The sequence below is a fragment of the Myotis daubentonii genome, chromosome 9 (assembly GCF_963259705.1).
Source record: "Myotis daubentonii chromosome 9, mMyoDau2.1, whole genome shotgun sequence".
Classification (NCBI taxonomy): domain Eukaryota; kingdom Metazoa; phylum Chordata; class Mammalia; order Chiroptera; family Vespertilionidae; genus Myotis; species Myotis daubentonii.
Window position 1 is genome coordinate 86,202,093 of NC_081848.1, and position 18,042 is coordinate 86,220,134.

Consider the following 18,042-nt stretch of genomic DNA (forward strand, 5'->3'; position numbering starts at 1 on the left):
CGGAACATGTAGCCACCGCCCCGGGCCATGTGCCACCCCCTGGGGTGCCAACCGTCCCGGCAGGTGGGGCTATAAAGGAGGCCGGGCCCGGAATCCCTCCGCCCTCCGCCCTCCGCTGGACCCGCCGCACCCACAGGCCGTCAGCAAGCAGGTGAGTCAGGGACGCTGCGCTGCTGGGTCCAGGCTGTCCAGGATGCGGGCTCTTCCCTCAAAGCGCCGGAGGGTGAGCACTGGGTGGGGGGTCCCCGCCAGGCACGGGCCCCTCACTGGCATCGACACCACCCCTCCCCAGTCCTCAACGCCCGGCCATGGCCCCGTGGACGCGCCTCCTGCCCCTGCTCGCCCTGCTGGCCCTCTGGGCGCCCGCCCCAGCCCCCGCTCAGGATGGGGACAAGCACCTGTGCGGCGAGGATCTGGTGGATACGCTGTCCATGGTGTGTGGAGATCGGGGCTTCTACAATCCCACGGAACGCCGGGAGCTGCCCAACACGCAGGGTGAGCCACCACCCCTCGCCCCTCGGTCACATCCTAAAGGGACCGGCTACCTGGCCAGCGTCGGCTCCAGGGGCAGAGAGTGGGTGAACCCGAGGGCGGGCCTGTCCCCTCCCTGCCTTCCATCCCTCCTCAACAAGCACCCGCCTGCTCCCTGTGCCTCTGACGGCAGCTGCCCGGCCGTGTCGTCTTGGGGTCCGGTCCTGGCCATGGGGGTGCCCCCCTCTCCCGCCCGAATGCCTGTGGGGCCCAGGTGCGGGGCAGGCTGTGCTGGGGGCCGATGGCAAAAAGCAGGGACCACCCAGGGAGGCAGGGCCCGCTCTCCCCAGGGCTGCTCGGGGCGGGGCCGGGGTGGGGGTCCCCGGGCGGCCCTGACGGCAGGTTCTCATCTGTCCTTCTGGTCAGGGGGGGCGGTGGGGACGGGCGCGGGCGGCCCGCAGGCCCTGGCCCTGGAGGAGATCCTGCAGAAGCGCGGCATCGTGGAGGAGTGCTGCTTCGGCATCTGCTCGCTCTACCAGCTGGAGAGATACTGCAACTAGGCCGCCCTGGGCCTGGCCGCTCCCTGCCCCCCAGACCCAATAAACCCCTGAACCAGCCATGCTTGTGTGGTCTGTGCGGTGTGGGCGAGGGCGGGACGTGTGGGGGAGGCAGGCACAGGGGCCACCGCCTTGGCCATGGCTGCCGCGGGGCACCCTGAGTCCCCCCTCTGTCTCCCTGCACTGGCCCCTCTGAGGCGCCCCCAAACCCACCGGGTGCCCGGGCCGGCGGTACTGTCCCCAGGTGGCCGCTCCTCCAGCGCCCGCGGCCCCTGCCTGGTCCCTGGTGGACTCCCGGCCCGGCCGTTCAGGACGGGACAGAGAAGGGGGGGTCTCGGGGGCTGGGGCCGGGGCTGGCAGGGAGCTGAGCCTTCACTCAGCCCCGAGCGCTCGGGCCCCGGGGGCTGTTCGGGGAACAGAATGGGGCTGTTCAGGAGGTTGCCCCACTTTAGGCCTGAGAAGCCCGCTGTTGGGGCGCTCCGGAGGGGGCCCTTGGAGGGGAGAGGCTGGGCCGGGAGGGAGGAGGGAGGGCATGAGAGGCTGCCCAGCTCGGGGTGGGCTCGGCAGCCCGGGACCCCAACCCGGACACGGCAGGAGGAGCCCCAGGGCCCTGGGGGACACAGGACAGGACAGGCAGCACCCCTGGGACCCCTGCTGGGCCTCCGGGCTGTGTCCCCCACAGGCTACAGCCCACAGCCCAGGGTTGAGGCCGGGACCCCGCCCCCTCCGCCCTCTCCTCCCCCCGACAGCCATGTCCCCCCGCCCCACACTGGCGGTCACCCCCAGACCTGCCCCCAGGTCCCTCGAGGTCTAGGTCTTCACCCTCCTCAGCACCCATGGCAGCCCAGGTGGCTCCACTGGGCACTCCCTCAGACCACCGCCTGGCATGCCAGGGAGCCTGGGAAGTCAGCGGGTGACCTGCCCGTACCAAGGCCTGGCCAGCCTGCCAGCCACTGGGCCAAGCCAATCTGTACCTTAACTCCTGTGCTAGCAAGCATATGTGTTAAAAGATCAATACGGAGTGTTTGTCTTTGGACTCAGTATGGCACATCTTCTCAATCTAAGGTCTGTACTATCCACCTTCCTACCCTACTTGTCCTCTATAGGGGGTCTGCAGCACCCTGGTGGAGTCCTACCCGTCCTGAGTGTGGGGTTCCCAATGGAGGGGGGCGGGGTTTACCTAGTGGAATCCTGTTCCAGGGGTTCCCAAAGGTGTGGACGGAGTCGGCGAAGACTATCCACCCTCTTCCTACGGTGGAGTCCGATCCGTCCCGAGAGTGGGGCTTACCTAGGGGAATGGGGGGGCTTACCTAAGGGTCCCTGTTCGGGCGCCAGACGTTGGGGTCCAGGCCCAGCAGGTCCAGGGGTTCCCAAAGGTGTGGACGGAGTCGGCGAAGAAGGAAGGACAGGAAGGCAGCGTTCAGGTGATCATCATAGCGAGGTTCTCTCTTTATTGTCCTGTTACATCTATATTTATACCATTTGATCCTATAAGCATGCCCCTATAATCACATCATGGTATGGTTTGGGTAACGTTCTACAGTTCCCTGTTTCTTATCAGACCGTTGCCAAATATCCTGTCTCTATCTAGTTCTATTGATTTAAATGTCGTCTAGGTTAATCTCTGTGTTCCATCACAAGGGCTCTTCCAGGGTCACTGCTCTACTAATAGGCTACAAGGAAGTGACTGAAGGAGATTATCCTACCCAGTAAAGGTTATGTCTGCCCAGTCTCACTGTTTGCCTTCCCTGGGACTGCCCTGTGTCGGTGGGTCTCCAGGGGTACAGGCTTTGGTGCTTTCCCTGGTGGGCAGACCCCTGGGGATGTGGGCCCAAACCAGTCCCAAATTTATTGCCAACAGTCTTGGTCCAAGTTCTTCGTAAGTAGCACATAGCATTTCTGTAACACTAGGGGATTTACTGATTTATTCTCTTCCTTAGTCCTGTTAATCCCTAACCTGGGGGAACAACCTTTCTCGGGGAGGTGGTCCTGTTTAAAACACATAGCGCTAAGAGGGGGAAGCAAACATATTCATATACGCCAGGTCCCCACACACAGGAGATGTCCCTCATGGTCTCAGCCCTGCAGTTGGACCACCGGGTGTCTGGAGGGCAGACCAGAGGTGCAGGGTGGGGCGCAGGAGGGGGGCCAGGGCTGGGCGGGAAGAGCCCCCGTGCCCCCCAGCTTCCCTGGGCTGATGTGGAAACATGGCCTGGTGCCGGGGAGACGGGGAGACCGTTGTCCTCAGCTGAGTGGGGACAGCAGGGCCATCAGGCCCCTTATTATGGTCCTAATGACCCTGTGGCCCCAGAGGTGCTGACTGGCCAGGGCGGGTTCCTGGGCACCCAGCACACTCTGCTCTGGGCAAATGGTCCGGAACGTGTAGCCACAGCCCCGGGCCATGTGCCACCCCCCTGGTGTGCCAACTGGCCTGGCAGGTGGGGCTATATAAAGGAGGCTGGGCCCGGAAGCCCTCCAGCCCTCCGCCCTCCCGCCCTCCGCTGGACCTGGCCGCACCCACAGGGCCATCAGCAAGCAGGTGGGTCAGGGACGCTGCGCTGCTGGGGTCCGGGCTGTCCAGGATGCGGCTCTTCCCTCAAAGCGCAGGAGGGTGAGCACTGGGTGGGGGGTCCCCCACCGGCCACGGGCCCCTCACTGGCATCGACACCACGCCTCCCCGAGTCCCTCGACGCCCGGCCATGGCCCTGTGGACGCGCCTCCTGCCCCTGCTCGCCCTGCTGGCCCTCTGGGCGCCCGCCCCTGCGCAGTCTGAGGTCGAGCACCTGTGCGGCGAGGATCTGGTGGATATGGTGACCATGATGTGCGGAGATCGGGGCTTCAGCAATCCCACGGTCCCCATGGATCTGCCCTACCCACATGGTGAGCCACCACCCCTCGCCCCTCGGTCACATCCTAAAGGGGACCGGCTACCTGGCCAGCGTCAGCTCCAGGGGCAGAGAGTGGGTGAACCCCGAGGGCGGGCCTGTCCCCTCCCTGCCTTCCATCCCTCCTCAACAAGCACCCGCCTGCTCCCTGTGCCTCTGACGGCAGCTGCCCGGCCGTGTCGTCTTGGGGTCCGGTCCTGGCCATGGGGGTGCCCCTTCTCCCCGCCCGAATGCCTGTGGGGCCCAGGAGCGGGGTGTGGGGTGGCCCTGGGGGCTGATGGCAAAACCCCGGGCGGCAGGGCCTGCTCTTCCCCGGGCTGCTCAGGTTGGGGCCGGGGTGGGGGTCCCCGCGCGGCCCTGATGGCGGACCCCCGTCTCTCCCTGTGCGGTGCGGTGCAGGCGTCCTGCGCCGCATCTCCCTGGAGGAGCTCCTGCAGAAAAGCGGCCTCGTGGAGGAGTGCTGCATCAAGGTCTGCTTTTTGTATGAGTTGGAGAGATACTGCTACTAGGCCACCCCGCGCCCAGCCACCCTGGGCCTGGCCGCTCCCTGCCCCCCAAGACCCAATAAACCCCTGAACCAACCATGCTTGAGTGGTCTGTGCGGTGTGGGCGGGGCGTGTGGGGGAGGCACAGGGGCCACCGCCTTGGCCATGGCTGCCGCGGGGCACCCCCGAGTCCCCCCTCTGTCTCCCTGCACTGGCCCCTCTGAGGCTCCCCCACACCCACCGGGTGCCCGGGCCGGCGGTACTGTCCCCAGGTGGCCGCTCCTCCAGCGCCCGCGGCCCCTGCCTGGTCCCCGGTGGACTCCCGGCCCGGCCGTTCAGGACGGGACAGAGAAGGGGGGTCTCGGGGGGCTGGGGCCGGGGCTGGCAGGGAGCTGAGCCTTCACTCAGCCCCGAGCGCTCGGGCCCCGGGGGCTGTTCGGGGAACAGAATGGGGCTGTTCAGGAGGTTGCCCCACTTTAGGCCCGAGAAGCCCGCTGTTGGGGCGCTCCTGAGGGGGCCCTTGGAGGGGAGAGGCTGGGCCGGGAGGGAGGAGGGAGGGCATGAGAGGCTGCCCAGCTCGGGGTGGGCTCGGCAGCCCGGGACCCCAGCCCGGACCCGGCAGGAGGAGCCCCGGGGCCCTGGGGGACACAGGACAGGACAGGCAGCACCCCTGGGATGCCATGCTGGGCCTCCGGGCTGTGTCCCCCACAGGCTACAGCCCACAGCCCAGGGTTGAGGCCGGGACCCCGCCCCCTCTGCCCTCTCCTCCCCCCCGACAGCCATGTCCCCCCGCCCCACACTGGCGGTCACCCCCAGACCTGCCCCCAGGTCCCTCGAGGTCCAGGTCTTCACCCTCCTCAGCACCCATGGCAGCCCAGGTGGCTCCTCTGGGCACACCCTCAGGCCACCGCCTGGCATGCCAGGAAGCCAGGGAGGTCAGCGGGTGACCTGACCGCACCAAGGCCTGGCCAGCCTGCCAGCCACGGGGCCAAGCCAATCTGTACCTTAACTCCTGTGCTAGCAAGCATATGTGTGAAAAGATCAATACGGAGTGTTTGTCTTTGGACTCAGTATGGCACATCTTCTCAATCTAAGGTCTGTACTATCCACCTTCCTACCCTACTTGTCCTCTATAGGGGGTCTGCAGCACCCTGGTGGAGTCCTACCCGTCCTGAGTGTGGGGTTCCCAATGGAGGGGGGCGGGGTTTACCTAGTGGAATCCTTTTCCAGGGGTTCCCAAAGGTGTGGATGGAGTCGGCGAAGACTATCCACCCTCTTCCTATGGTGGAGTCCTATCCGTCCCGAGAGTGGGGCTTACCTAGAGGAATGGGGGGCTTACCTAAGGGTCCCTGTTCGGGCGCCAGACGTTGGGGTCCAGGCCCAGCAGGTCCAGGGGTTCCCAAAGGTGTGGACGGGGTCGGCAAAGAAGGAAGAACACGGCGGCAGCTTTCAGGTGATCATCATAGCCAGGTCCTCTCTTTATTGTCCTGTTACATCTGTATTTATACCATTTGATCCTATAAGCATGCCTCTATAATCACACCATGGTATGGTTTGGGTAACGTTCTACAGTTCCTTGTTTCTTACCCGACCTTTGCCAAATATCCGGTCTCTATCTAGTTCTATTGATTTAAATGTCGTCTAGGTTAATCTCTGTGTTCCATCACAAGGGCTCTTCCAGGGTCACTGCTCTACTGATAGGCTACAAGGAAGAGACTGAAGGAGATTATCCTACCCAGTAAAGGTTATGTCCGCCCAGCCTCGCTGCTTGCCTTCCCTGGGACTGCCCTGTGTCGGTGGGTCTCCAGGGGTACAGGCTTTGGTGCTTTCCCTGGTGGGCAGACCCCTGGGGATGTGGGCCCAACCAGTCCCAAATTTATTGCCAACAGTCTTTGTCCAAGTTCTTCGTAAGTAGTACCTGGTATTTCTGTAACACTAGGGGGATTTACTGATTTATTCTCTTCCTTAGTCCTGTTAATCCCTAACCTGGGGGAACAACCTTTCTCAGGGAGATGGTCCTGTTTAAAACACATAGCGCTAAGAGGGGGAAGCAAACATATTCATATACGCCAGGTCCCCACACACAGGAGATGTTCCTCACGGTCCCAGCCCTGCGGCCGGACCACCCGGGTTCTGGAGGGCAGACCAGAGGTGCGGGGTTGGGGAGGGGGGAGCCCAGAGCTGGGCAGGAAGAGCCCCCGCGCCCCCCAGATCTCTAGGCTGATATGGAAACATGGCCTGGTGCCGGGGAGACGGGGAGACGTTGTCCTCAACTGAGTGGGGACAGCGGGGCCATCAGGCCCCTTTTGAGGTCCTAATGACCCTGCGGCCCCAGAGGTGCTGACGGCCAGGGCGGGTTCCTGGGCACCCAGCACACTTTGCTCTGGGCAAATAGTCCGGAACATGTAGCCACAGCCCCGGGCCATGTGCCACCCCCTGGGGTGCCAACCGTCCCGGCAGGTGGGGCTATAAAGGAGGCCGGGCCCGGAATCCCTCCACCCTCCGCCCTCCGCTCTCCGCCCTCCGCCCTCCGCTGGACCCGCCGCACCCACAGGCCGTCAGCAAGCAGGTGGGTCAGGGACGCTGCGCTGCTGGGTCCAGGCTGTCCAGGATGCGGGCTCTTCCCTCAAAGCGCCGGAGGGTGAGCACTGGGTGGGGGGTCCCCGCCGGGCACGGGCCCCTCACTGGCATCGACACCACCCCTCCCCAGTCCTCAACGCCCGGCCATGGCCCCGTGGACGCGCCTCCTGCCCCTGCTCGCCCTGCTGGCCCTCTGGGCGCCCGCCCCAGCCCCCGCTCAGGATGGGGACAAGCACCTGTGCGGCGAGGATCTGGTGGATACGCTGTCCATGGTGTGCGGAGATCGGGGCTTCTACAATCCCACGGAACGCCGGGAGCTGCCCAACACGCAGGGTGAGCCACCACCCCTCGCCCCTCGGTCACATCCTAAAGGGACCGGCTACCTGGCCAGCGTCGGCTCCAGGGGCAGAGAGTGGGTGAACCCGAGGGCGGGCCTGTCCCCTCCCTGCCTTCCATCCCTCCTCAACAAGCACCCGCCTGCTCCCTGTGCCTCTGACGGCAGCTGCCCGGCCGTGTCGTCTTGGGGTCCGGTCCTGGCCATGGGGGTGCCCCCCTCTCCCGCCCGAATGCCTGTGGGGCCCAGGTGCGGGGCAGGCTGTGCTGGGGGCCGATGGCAAAAAGCAGGGACCACCCAGGGAGGCAGGGCCCGCTCTCCCCAGGGCTGCTCGGGGCGGGGCTGCCCTGACGGCAGGTTCTCATCTGTCCTTCTGGTCAGGGGGGGCGGTGGGGACGGGCGCGGGCGGCCCGCAGGCCCTGGCCCTGGAGGAGATCCTGCAGAAGCGCGGCATCGTGGAGGAGTGCTGCTTCGGCATCTGCTCGCTCTACCAGCTGGAGAGATACTGCAACTAGGCCGCCCTGGGCCTGGCGCTCCCTGCCCCCGAGATCCAATAAACCCCTGAACCAGCCTTGCTTGTGTGGTCTGTGCGGTGTGGGCGGGGCGTGTGGGGGAGGCACAGGGGCCACCGCCTTGGCCATGGCTGCCGCGGGGCACCCCCGAGTCCCCCCTCTGTCTCCCTGCACTGGCCCCTCTGAGGCTCCCCCACACCCACCGGGTGCCCGGGCCGGCGGTACTGTCCCCAGGTGGCCGCTCCTCCAGCGCCCGCGGCCCCTGCCTGGTCCCCGGTGGACTCCCGGCCCGGCCGTTCAGGACGGACAGAGAAGGGGGGGTCTCGGGGGGCTGGGGCCGGGGCTGGCAGGGAGCTGAGCCTTCACTCAGCCCTGAGTGCTCGGGCCCCGGGGGCTGTTCGGGGAACAGAATGGGGCTGTTCAGGAGGTTGCCCCACTTTAGGCCTGAAAAGCCCGCTGCTGGGGCGCTCCTGAGGGGGCCCTTGGAGGGGAGAGGCTGGGCCAGGAGGGAGGAGGGAGGGCATGAGAGGCTGCCCAGCTCGGGGTGGGCTCGGCAGCCCGGGACCCCAACCCGGACCCGGCAGGAGGAGCCCCGGGGCCCTGGGGGACACAGGACAGGACAGGCAGCACCCCTGGGACCCCGAGCTGGGCCTCCGGGCTGTGTCCCCCACAGGCTACAGCCCACAGCCCAGGGTTGAGGCCGGAACCCCGCCCCCTCCGCCCTCTCCTCCCCCCGACAGCCACGTCCCCCCGCCCCACACTGGCGGTCACCCCCAGACCTGCCCCCAGGTCCCTCGAGGTCTAGGTCTTCACCCTCCTCAGCACCCATGGCAGCCCAGGTGGCTCCACTGGGCACTCCCTCAGACCACCGCCTGGCATGCCAGGGAGCCTGGGAAGTCAGCGGGTGACCTGCCCGTACCAAGGCCTGGCCAGCCTGCCAGCCACTGGGCCAAGCCAATCTGTACCTTAACTCCTGTGCTAGCAAGCATATGTGTGAAAAGATCAATACGGAGTGTTTGTCTTTGGACTCAGTATGGCACATCTTCTCAATCTAAGGTCTGTACTATCCACCTTCCTACCCTACTTGTCCTCTATAGGGGGTCTGCAGCACCCTGGTGGAGTCCTACCCGTCCTGAGTGTGGGGTTCCCAATGGAGGGGGGCGGGGCTTACCTATTGGAATCCTGTTCCAGGGGTTCCCAAAGGTGTGGACGGAGTCGGCGAAGACTATCCACCCTCTTCCTACAGTGGAGTCCTATCCGTCCCGAGAGTGGGGCTTACCTAGGGGAATGGGGGGGCTTACCTAAGGGTCCCTGTTCGGGCGCCAGACGTTGGGGTCCAGGCCCAGCAGGTCCAGGGGTTCCCAAAGGTGTGGACAGAGTCGGCGAAGACTCTCCACACTCTTCCTACAGTGGAGTCCTATCCATCCCGAGAGTGGGGCTTACCTAGGGGAATCGGGGGGCTTACCTAAGGGTCCCTGTTCGGGCGCCAGACGTTGGGGTCAAGGCCCAGCAGGTCCCGGGGTTCCCAAAGGTGTGGACGGAGTCGGCGAAGAAGGAAGGACAGGAAGGCAGCGTTCAGGTGATCATCATAGCGAGGTTCTCTCTTTATTGTCCTGTTACATCTATATTTATACCATTTGATCCTATAAGCATGCCCCTATAATCACATCATGGTATGGTTTGGGTAACGTTCTACAGTTCCTTGTTTCTTATCAGACCGTTGCCAAAAATCCTGTCTCTATCTAGTTCTATTGATTTAAATGTCGTCTAGGTTAATCTCTGTGTTCCATCACAAGGGCTCTTCCAGGGTCACTGCTCTACTGATAGGCTACAAGGAAGTGACTGAAGGAGATTATCCTACCCAGTAAAGGTTATGTCCTCCCAGCCTCGCTGCTCGCCTTCCCTGGGACTGCCCTGTGTTGGTGGGTCTCCAGGGGTACAGGCTTTGGTGCTTTCCCTGGTGGGCAGACCCCTGGGGATGTGGGCCCAACCAGTCCCAAATTTATTGCCAACAGTCTTGGTCCAAGTTCTTCGTAAGTAGCACATAGCATTTCTGTAACACTAGGGGGATTTACTGATTTATTCTCTTCCTTAGTCCTGTTAATCCCTAACCTGGGGGAACAACCTTTCTCGGGGAGGTGGTCCTGTTTAAAACACATAGCGCTAAGAGGGGGAAGCAAACATATTCATATACGCCAGGTCCCCACACACAGGAGATGTCCCTCACGGTCTCAGCCCTGCAGTTGGACCACCGGGTGTCTGGAGGGCAGACCAGAGGTGCAGGGTGGGCGCGGGAGGGGGGCCAGGGCTGGGCAGGAAGAGCTCCCGCACCCCCCAGCTCCCTGGGCTGATGTGGAAACATGGCCTGGTTCCGGGGAGACGGGGAGACGTTGTCCTCAGCTGAGTGGGGACAGCAGGGCCATCAGGCCCCTTATTATGGTCCTAATGACCCTGTGGCCCCAGAGGTGCTGACGGCCAGGGCGGGTTCCTGGGCACCCAGCACACTCTGCTCTGGGCAAATGGTCCGGAACGTGTAGCCACAGCCCCGGGCCATGTGCCACCCCCTGGTGTGCCAACTGGCCTGGCAGGTGGGGCTATAAAGGAGGCTGGGCCCGGAAGCCCTCCAGCCCTCCGCCCTCCGCCCTCCGCTGGACCTGCCGCACCCACAGGCCATCAGCAAGCAGGTGGGTCAGGGACGCTGCGCTGCTGGGTCCGGGCTGTCCAGGATGCGGCTCTTCCCTCAAACCGCAGGAGGGTGAGCAGTGGGTGGGGGGTCCCCACCGGCCACGGGCCCCTCACTGGCATCGACACCTCGCCTCCCCAGTCCTCGACGCCCGGCCATGGCCCTGGGGACGCGCCTCCTGCCCCTGCTCGCCCTGCTGGCCCTCTGGGCGCCCGCCCCTGCGCAGTCTGAGGTCGAGCACCTGTGCGGCGAGGATCTGGTGGATATGGTGACCATGATGTGCGGAGATCGGGGCTTCAGCAATCCCACGGTCCCCATGGATCTGCCCTACCCACATGGTGAGCCACCACCCCTCGCCCCTCGGTCACATCCTAAAGGGACCGGCTACCTGGCCAGCGTCAGCTCCAGGGGCAGAGAGTGGGTGAACCCGAGGGCGGGCCTGTCCCCTCCCTGCCTTCCATCCCTCCTCAACAAGCACCCGCCTGCTCCCTCTGCCTCTGACGGCAGCTGCCCGGCCGTGTCGTCTTGGGGTCCGGTCCTGGCCATGGGGGTGCCCCCTTCTCCCGCCCGAATGCCTGTGGGGCCCAGGAGCGGGGTGTGGGGTGGCCCTGGGGGCTGATGGCAAAACGCAGGGACCACCCCGGGCGGCAGGGCCTGCTCTTCCCCGGGCTGCTCAGGTTGGGGCCGGGGTGGGGGTCCCCGCGCGGCCCTGATGGCGGACCCCCGTCTCTCCCTGTGCGGTGCGGTGCAGGCGTCCTGGGCCGCATCTCCCTGGAGGAGCTCCTGCAGAAAAGCGGCCTGGTGGAGGAGTGCTGCATCAAGGTCTGCTTTTTGTATGAGTTGGAGAGATACTGCTACTAGGCCACCCCGCGCCCAGCCACCCTGGGCCTGGCCGCTCCCTGCCCCCGAGACCCAATAAACCCCTGAACCAACCATGCTTGAGTGGTCTGTGCGGTGTGGGCGGGGCGTGTGGGGGAGGCACAGGGGCCACCGCCTTGGCCATGGCTGCCGCGGGGCACCCCCGAGTCCCCCCTCTGTCTCCCTGCACTGGCCCCTCTGAGGCTCCCCCACACCCACCGGGTGCCCGGGCCGGCGGTACTGTCCCCAGGTGGCCGCTCCTCCAGCGCCCGCGGCCCCTGCCTGGTCCCCGGTGGACTCCCGGCCCGGCCGTTCAGGACGGGACAGAGAAGGGGGGGTCTCGGGGGCTGGGGCCGGGGCTGGCAGGGAGCTGAGCCTTCACTCAGCCCCGAGCGCTCGGGCCCCGGGGGCTGTTGGGGGAACAGAATGGGGCTGTTCAGGAGGTTGCCCCACTTTAGGCCTGAGAAGCCCGCTGCTGGGGCGCTCCTGAGGGGGCCCTTGGAGGGGAGAGGCTGGGCCGGGAGGGAGGAGGGAGGGCATGAAAGGCTGCCCAGCTCGGGGTGGGCTCGGCAGCCCGGGACCCCAGCCCGGACCCGGCAGGAGGAGCCCCAGGGCCCTGGGGGACACAGGACAGGACAGGCAGCACCCCTGGGATGCCATGCTGGGCCTCCGGGCTGTGTCCACCACAGGCTACAGCCCACAGCCCAGGGTTGAGGCCCGGACCCCGCCCCCTCTGCCCTCTCCTCCCCCCCGACTGCCACGTCCCCCCGCCCCACACTGGCGGTCACCCCCAGACCTGCCCCCAGGTCCCTCGAGGTCCAGGTCTTCACCCTCCTCAGCACCCATGGCAGCCCAGGTGGCTCCACTGGGCACTCCCTCAGGCCACCGCCTGGCTTGCCAGGGAGCCAAGGTGCCCGGGCTGGCTGTGGCCTGGGAGGTCAGCGGGTGACCTGACCGCACCACGGCCTGGCCAGCCTGCCAGCCACTGGGCCAAGCCAATCTGTACCCTCCCCGGAGACCCCGCCCAGGTCGGCCTGCTGGCCATGGGCTCTGGGAGGCCTGGTCGCACCAGCCCCTCATGGTGGGGCCCAGTGCCCTCTCCCCACAGCCGCCCCCTCAGCCCCAAGCCTCCCTCCCAGGCCCCCCTCCCCTCGAGCACATGGACACCCCCCGAGGGGATGGCACTGGCCCCCAGCTGGCCCCGCCCGGGAGGGGGGCCGGGGCTGGGCCGGTGGGTGGCCGGCGGACACTGGACCGGGAAGAGGAGAAGGCGGGGGCTGGGACGAGCAGGGATTCTCATGGGAACACCCAGGTGTGCCCAGTCGCCCCGGGAGAGGCCGGGGTGTCCCGAGGGAGCTGAGGTACGTGAGCCCTGGCCGGCGGGGCTGGGCGCAGCGGGTGGGAAGGGGCCGCCGGGGGTCAAGCCTGTGTCCCGTCTGGCCCTGCTGGTGCCGACGACTCTGAGCACGGGGAGCAGGAGCCCTTGGGGTCCAGGGCACATGGGCCGGGCCAGCGGGCGGGACTCTGAGCAGATGGGCCGGGGGCCGGCTGGTGTCACTCAGGGCTGCCCTCCGGGGCCTCAGGAGCCGGGTCACCCTGCAGGGTGCGGGGCCGACACCCAAGAACCTGGGTCGTGCTGTGCCATGGCCCTTGATCCCCAGCCTGGGCTGGCCCTGCCCTCCTCCCTCTCCAGACCCTCCATCCTGGCCTCTCGCTCCAGTCCCTGAGCCCACGGGACTGTTCTTGAAAATATGGGGTGGGGTGCCCCCGTGTTCCCGGCAAGGACGCGATCCTGGCGGCAGAGGTGGCATCAGACCCTGGGCTCCAAGCCCCAGGGGCCCAGCTTCCTGGAGCCACCAGGCCGCCCCCCAGAGGCCTGGCCCACAGGCCTTGGCCCTGCCATCCACCCAGGCCTGTGCCCGCCCCTTCTGGGAACTGGAGGACAGGCCTCCTGTGTCCTCAGGCCCCGCCTCCCTGGCCGGTGGGGCTGGCCTTGGGTCAAGGCCTCTGGCCACATGTCACCTGGGGGGCGGGGGCAGAGGAGCAGCTGGTCCCGGAGGCCCCCTGACCCTGTGGGACCCCCGGCTCCCTCACGGGAGGGCTGGGTCTCCCAGGGTCCTCACCCAACACGGGTCCCACTCCTCTGCTCACGCCTGTCCCGTGTCCCCCCGTCCCACGGGCCATGTGGGGAGAGCTCCCAGTGGGGAGACTGAAGCCAGGGCCAGGACGTCTGTCGCTCTGGTGCCCACACACCAAGGACAGGCTGCCAGTGCGGCCGCCTCCAGGCAGGCCCCCCAGATTGTGCCTGCTCCTGGCAGGCGTGACCTGGCCCCTGTGCAGTGTTTGCCTTCTCCGTTGGCGGTGAATATTCACCGTCCTCACCGCTCCCCGGGCCTGAACAGCCCTGAGGGCATGATGCCAAGCGGGTTCCTGCCCTGGACGGCCCGCCCAGTGCTGGTGGGCGCTGCCCGGGAGAGGGAGTAGGACCAGGAACCAGGGGCCTGAGCTGCTGGAGCAGGGCCCTGGCAGAGCCCAGCTGCGCCCCGGCCGGCACCCGTGCCCAGCGAGGCGTCCCCACTGGGGGGTCTGGCCCTGGACTCCTGAGGTGGGCACTGCACACTGGACAAGGCAGCCAGAGCGGCCATTTGCATGTGTGACCAGCAGAGGGCGCCAGAGCCCCACGTTTGCGGGGCTCCCTGTGGGCTGGGCTGGCCATCCTGGGGACAGTCCTCTCGGGGGATCCACGGCCCACCTGCCGCCACTCACAGGGGCCCCCGACGCCTGGGGGAGGGGCGGCTCCTGGCCCTGCCTTCCGGAGGCCTGAGGTTTAGGTGGGGACAGGGTGGCCCTGTCTCCGCCCCCCACCCCGCCTCTCAGGGGCTCAGGCCTCCAGGGAAGAAGCTGGCAATCGAGCTGGGTCCCCAATGTCCTGGGAAAGTACCTGGTGAGCGTCTGACCCCCCAGAACCCCAGAACCAGAAAGTCCTTAGGGGTGACTTCCTCCAGCAACCCCAAGTTACAGCTGAGAAACTGAGGCAGGAGGGGGGCCAGGAACCCAGGCCCCGGGGAGACTGAGGCCGGGCTGAGGGGTGGCTGTCGCTGTCCGCCAGGCTGCCCCCCGCTCTGTGGAGGCTCATGTGCAGGCGCGGGGGGAGGGGGGCTTTGGGGACAGAGACCCCAGGCCAGGAGGCCGCAGGCGGGGCCAGCGATCTGGGTTAGCTCTTTCCCACCTCCACCCTCTCCCCTGCCTCCTGCTCAGCGTGGGGAGGTCAGAGGTCGGTTCCAGAAAGAATGTGGGGGGCGGGTCCGGCGGGTGGGGGCCCCCTCCTCGCCCTGTTGTTTCTGGCTGCCCCCCAGGAACAGCCGGGCAGGGGCCCCAGGAGAGGGGGCCGGGGCCAGGGCCTCCCCACGGTCCCCTGCGCCCGCTCCGCCCCCACCCCTCGGGTCCAGCATACCTCAGCTCAGACCCCCCTCGCCAGGCCTTGCCTTTGGGGGACCCCCGGCCTGACCCCCGATGCCGGGCTTGGGGCTGGTCCCACGTGCCCTGGCGGCTGCTGAGCCGTCAGAACCTGGGCCCACATTCCGCCGGCCTCGCGCCAGCCCGCCCCCTCCCGGACCATCTGTGTTTTTGGAAAACAGAGCCGGCACCCCGCAACCCGCCAGCTGCAGCCCCGGGCGTTTGTTCTTCCAGCCCCGCCGCCTGCAGGCTGGGCCCCTGCCAGCCCCTCCCGCACCCACAGCCACTCCGGGACCTCGCACAGCCCTTCCCTCTGGGCTCGGGTTTGGGCTGGGGGTCCGTCCACACGGCCGCAGGACACGCTGAGAGGAGAACCTGGGGCCCTCAGGCTGCGCCGGCGCCCGCTCCGCCCCCACCCCCTCGGGTCCTCGGCCACCTGCTGCCCAGGTGGTGTCACTATCCCTCCCTGGCCCTCCCTCTGGGGTCTGACTCGGTCTGTCAAGGGCAGGGGTGAGGAGGGAGGGAGGTGGGCTTCGTCCCCAAGCCTGGAGAGTGGGTCTGTCCTGTGCCCGCTGGGGGTGCATCCCTGGCCCTAGCCCGCTGTGGGCAAGGAGGGCACACAGGCCGGGCTCCGGGTGGACCCGGGGCCCAAGCAGGCGGCCAGGGGTCTTCCCTGAGGAGGCGCCTGTGCTCTCCCCCACCCACCCCGCCCCGTGCCCAGCAGGGGAGGCTGTGGGTCCCCTGTGCTCCCCCGGAGTCGCAGTGGCCGCAGGCACCCCCCAGGCCTTTCCCGTGGCTGGACAGGTTGGGGTCTGGACACATGGGCTGCCTCCTGTGGGCACTCATCTCTTGGCCTGGCCTCAGCAGGTAGGGCCGCTGGAGTGTGCACCCCACGCCCGTGCAGGGCCGGAGGGAGTGCCCGTGGGCCCGGCTCTCCAGGGCGCACCTCTCGGCCCTGCCCCCCAGCTTCCTCGTCCACGGACAGGGAATCAGAGGAGACCCCCCGACCCATAGGGCTTCGGGAGGTCCCAGGCTGGACGTGGGAGGGGCTCCCCTCCAGGTCCCGGGCTGTGGTGCTAGCAGCATCCCCCCCACTTAGTTCCCGCCCCAGTAGGACAAGCGGGACGAGGGGTCTCGAACCCCCTGCACCGTCTGCCCAGAACCCAGCGTGCTGGGCCAGGGTGTGGGGGAGGCTGGGGAGGCCGCTCAGGCTACAGCCTTGGCCTCAGAGACCTGCCCCAACTCCTGGTTCTCGCTTCATGCCTCTGGCCAGGGAGCCCCCTGTCCGGCCCAAATGCCAGGGACAGCCCCTGGGCCTGGCTGCTCTCCGGCGACATAGGCAAATGAAGTTGAGGACCCCTTCAGGGTGAAGTCCCGGGCGAGCAGGTGTGGCCGTGGGCAGGTGTGGCCACCAGCTCCTCCGGGCAGGAGGCGGGCTGGGCCATGGAGGGCTCATGGCGTGGAAAGGACAGGAAAGGGAATGAGGCCCACAGAGCCGCTCGGGGAATGGGGCTCCCTGTGCTGGAGCAGCCCCAGCTCACCAGCAAGGGAGCCGGGCATCGAGAGACCCCGCCTGGCCAGCCTCCTGCTCCCCAAGTTCCAAGGCCGCTTTTTTTTTTTTTTTTTTTAAATTGATTTCAGAGAGGAAGGGAGAGGGCGAGAGAGAAACATCAATGATGAGAGAGAATCATGAATCGGCCGCCTCCTGCACGCCCCGCACTGGGGATAGAACCCGCAACTCAGGCATGTGCCCTTGATCGTAATTGAACCCAGGACCCTTCAGTCTGCAGGCCGACACTCTATCCACTGAGCCAAAGTGGCCAGGGTGCTCTGAGTCCTCTTGGTGGACACTTAACGCAGGAGATGCAGGGGACGGAGGGTGCCAGGGCGGCAGGGTCTGCTGCCGAGCCGGGATTTGGACGGGGCTCCCAAAAAACAGAGCCGGCACCCCGCAACCCGCCAGCTGCACCCCCGAAGCTGGCCGTCCCCTCAGGCCTCCTCTGCCCCAGCCTGTCCCCATCTGAGCAGCCCTGAGCCACCTGCACAGACGCCGCGGGCCCAGGGCCTTGTGCCACCTGGGGCGGCCTCACTCCGGCCCGCTGGTGGCCCCCACGAAGGCGGCTGAGCCCTCGGTGACCTGACAGCACGGGGCCCTCGGGGGGGGGGTTCTGTGTTACCTCCTCCTCCTGGACCCCCGGGTTTGGCCAAGCGGCCCAGGGGTCACCCTAAGGGCAGTATTGACGCAGAGAAAAGCCAGGCGCTTTCAGAGGCTGTGGCTGCACTTCCTCAGGTGGCCACAAGGTGTCAGGCTCAGGCCAGATATGAAAGCCTTGGGGTGTGTGTGTGTGTGTGTGTGTGTGTGTGTGTGTGTGTGTGTGTGTGTTGGGGGCGGGTGTGGGGGACAGAAACTGTGTCCGGTGCAGGACTACTCCCCCCTTCAGTCTCCGGGTCTCTGCCTGTCTGGAAGGGGGGGTCCCCCAACATTCTGCCTCTCTTTTTACTCGGACACAAACGTAACACAGCTTCCTGTAAGTCTCAGAACACAGCGGGAGCTTCCGGAGTGTCCCAGGGGGCACGTTTGGCTTTGGGCATCCGCCTTTCCGCACCCCCTGGGGAGGGAGCACCCCCCTTCCCGCCCCCCCCCCCCGGGAGCCGGAGACCCTGGCGGGAGGCGTCCCCTTAGGCCTCACTGACCACGCAGTCATGCCAGGATGGGGGCAGACCAGAGACTCCCACCCGAGTGCAAAGGTGCAGAACTCCCCGTACCCCGACCTTGCAGCGGGGCTCCCTTTGTCGGGAGAAATGGGGTGGCTTTGCCCCCACCCACTCCTCTCCTTAGGGGGGCCCCCCCGAATGTGTAATACCTTCAGGCGGTGACGCTGTAATTCTAGAAGTGACCACCAGGTGTCAGCACGAGGCCACTTAAAGAGCCAAGTGGAGGAAACTTGAGATGGGATTTCTGGGGTTCTGGGTTCTCTCCTGCACCAGGAGGGCCCTTTTGTGCTCCCTCCGCGGCCCTGCGTCCCCCAGAGGCCGCGTGTCCCTGGGGGCATTGCTGAGAGTCAGTGCCTCTAGCCCTGCCTCAGTGGTACCAGGGCTGAGTGCCCCGGGGGCCCTCCCAGCCCTGCCTCTCCTGCTCTCCCCTTCCCTCCCTTAAAGACGCTGGGCTGCAAGATTCCGGTGGAATAAAATGGGCCTGCCGTGGAGGGAGCCCTTTGGGG

General features: G+C 66.5%; 4 protein-coding genes across 4 annotated transcripts; all 4 read left to right on the plus strand.

Annotated features, from left to right (window-relative positions):
* The first annotated feature begins 295 nt into the window (after positions 1-295).
* LOC132242352 (insulin-like) lies at positions 296-1,088 on the plus strand. The gene is made up of 2 exons (XM_059711254.1): positions 296-495; positions 898-1,088. Exons 1-2 carry the CDS (start codon positions 309-311, stop codon positions 1,029-1,031), a joined length of 321 nt encoding a protein of 106 aa, XP_059567237.1. The 5' UTR covers positions 296-308; the 3' UTR covers positions 1,032-1,088.
* A 2,639-nt stretch (positions 1,089-3,727) lies between these two features.
* Positions 3,728-4,422, plus strand: LOC132241978 (insulin-like). The gene is made up of 2 exons (XM_059710924.1): positions 3,728-3,908; positions 4,313-4,422. The coding sequence occupies exons 1-2, from the start codon at positions 3,728-3,730 to the stop codon at positions 4,420-4,422; spliced, it is 291 nt and encodes a 96-aa protein (XP_059566907.1).
* A 2,575-nt stretch (positions 4,423-6,997) lies between these two features.
* LOC132241616 (insulin-like) lies at positions 6,998-7,877 on the plus strand. Its single transcript, XM_059710567.1, has 2 exons — positions 6,998-7,311; positions 7,694-7,877. Exons 1-2 carry the CDS (start codon positions 7,125-7,127, stop codon positions 7,825-7,827), a joined length of 321 nt encoding a protein of 106 aa, XP_059566550.1. The 5' UTR covers positions 6,998-7,124; the 3' UTR covers positions 7,828-7,877.
* Positions 7,878-10,664: 2,787 nt separating this feature from the next.
* LOC132241979 (insulin-like) lies at positions 10,665-11,368 on the plus strand. Its single transcript, XM_059710926.1, has 2 exons — positions 10,665-10,845; positions 11,259-11,368. The coding sequence occupies exons 1-2, from the start codon at positions 10,665-10,667 to the stop codon at positions 11,366-11,368; spliced, it is 291 nt and encodes a 96-aa protein (XP_059566909.1).
* The last annotated feature ends 6,674 nt before the right edge of the window (positions 11,369-18,042 follow it).

What these genes read in the sequence shown, in the direction of transcription:
- LOC132242352 (XM_059711254.1), top strand. Translation starts at nt 309, where the DNA reads ATGGCCCCGTGGACGCGCCTCCTGCCCCTGCTCGCCCTGCTGGCCCTC. An exon ending in GGAGCTGCCCAACACGCAGG is followed by an intron (nt 496 to 897) that starts GTGAGCCACCAC and finishes CCTTCTGGTCAG; the next exon opens with GGGGGGCGGTGGGGACGGGC.
- LOC132241978 (XM_059710924.1), top strand. Translation starts at nt 3,728, where the DNA reads ATGGCCCTGTGGACGCGCCTCCTGCCCCTGCTCGCCCTGCTGGCCCTC. An exon ending in GGATCTGCCCTACCCACATG is followed by an intron (nt 3,909 to 4,312) that starts GTGAGCCACCAC and finishes GGTGCGGTGCAG; the next exon opens with GCGTCCTGCGCCGCATCTCC.
- LOC132241616 (XM_059710567.1), top strand. Translation starts at nt 7,125, where the DNA reads ATGGCCCCGTGGACGCGCCTCCTGCCCCTGCTCGCCCTGCTGGCCCTC. An exon ending in GGAGCTGCCCAACACGCAGG is followed by an intron (nt 7,312 to 7,693) that starts GTGAGCCACCAC and finishes CCTTCTGGTCAG; the next exon opens with GGGGGGCGGTGGGGACGGGC.
- LOC132241979 (XM_059710926.1), top strand. Translation starts at nt 10,665, where the DNA reads ATGGCCCTGGGGACGCGCCTCCTGCCCCTGCTCGCCCTGCTGGCCCTC. An exon ending in GGATCTGCCCTACCCACATG is followed by an intron (nt 10,846 to 11,258) that starts GTGAGCCACCAC and finishes GGTGCGGTGCAG; the next exon opens with GCGTCCTGGGCCGCATCTCC.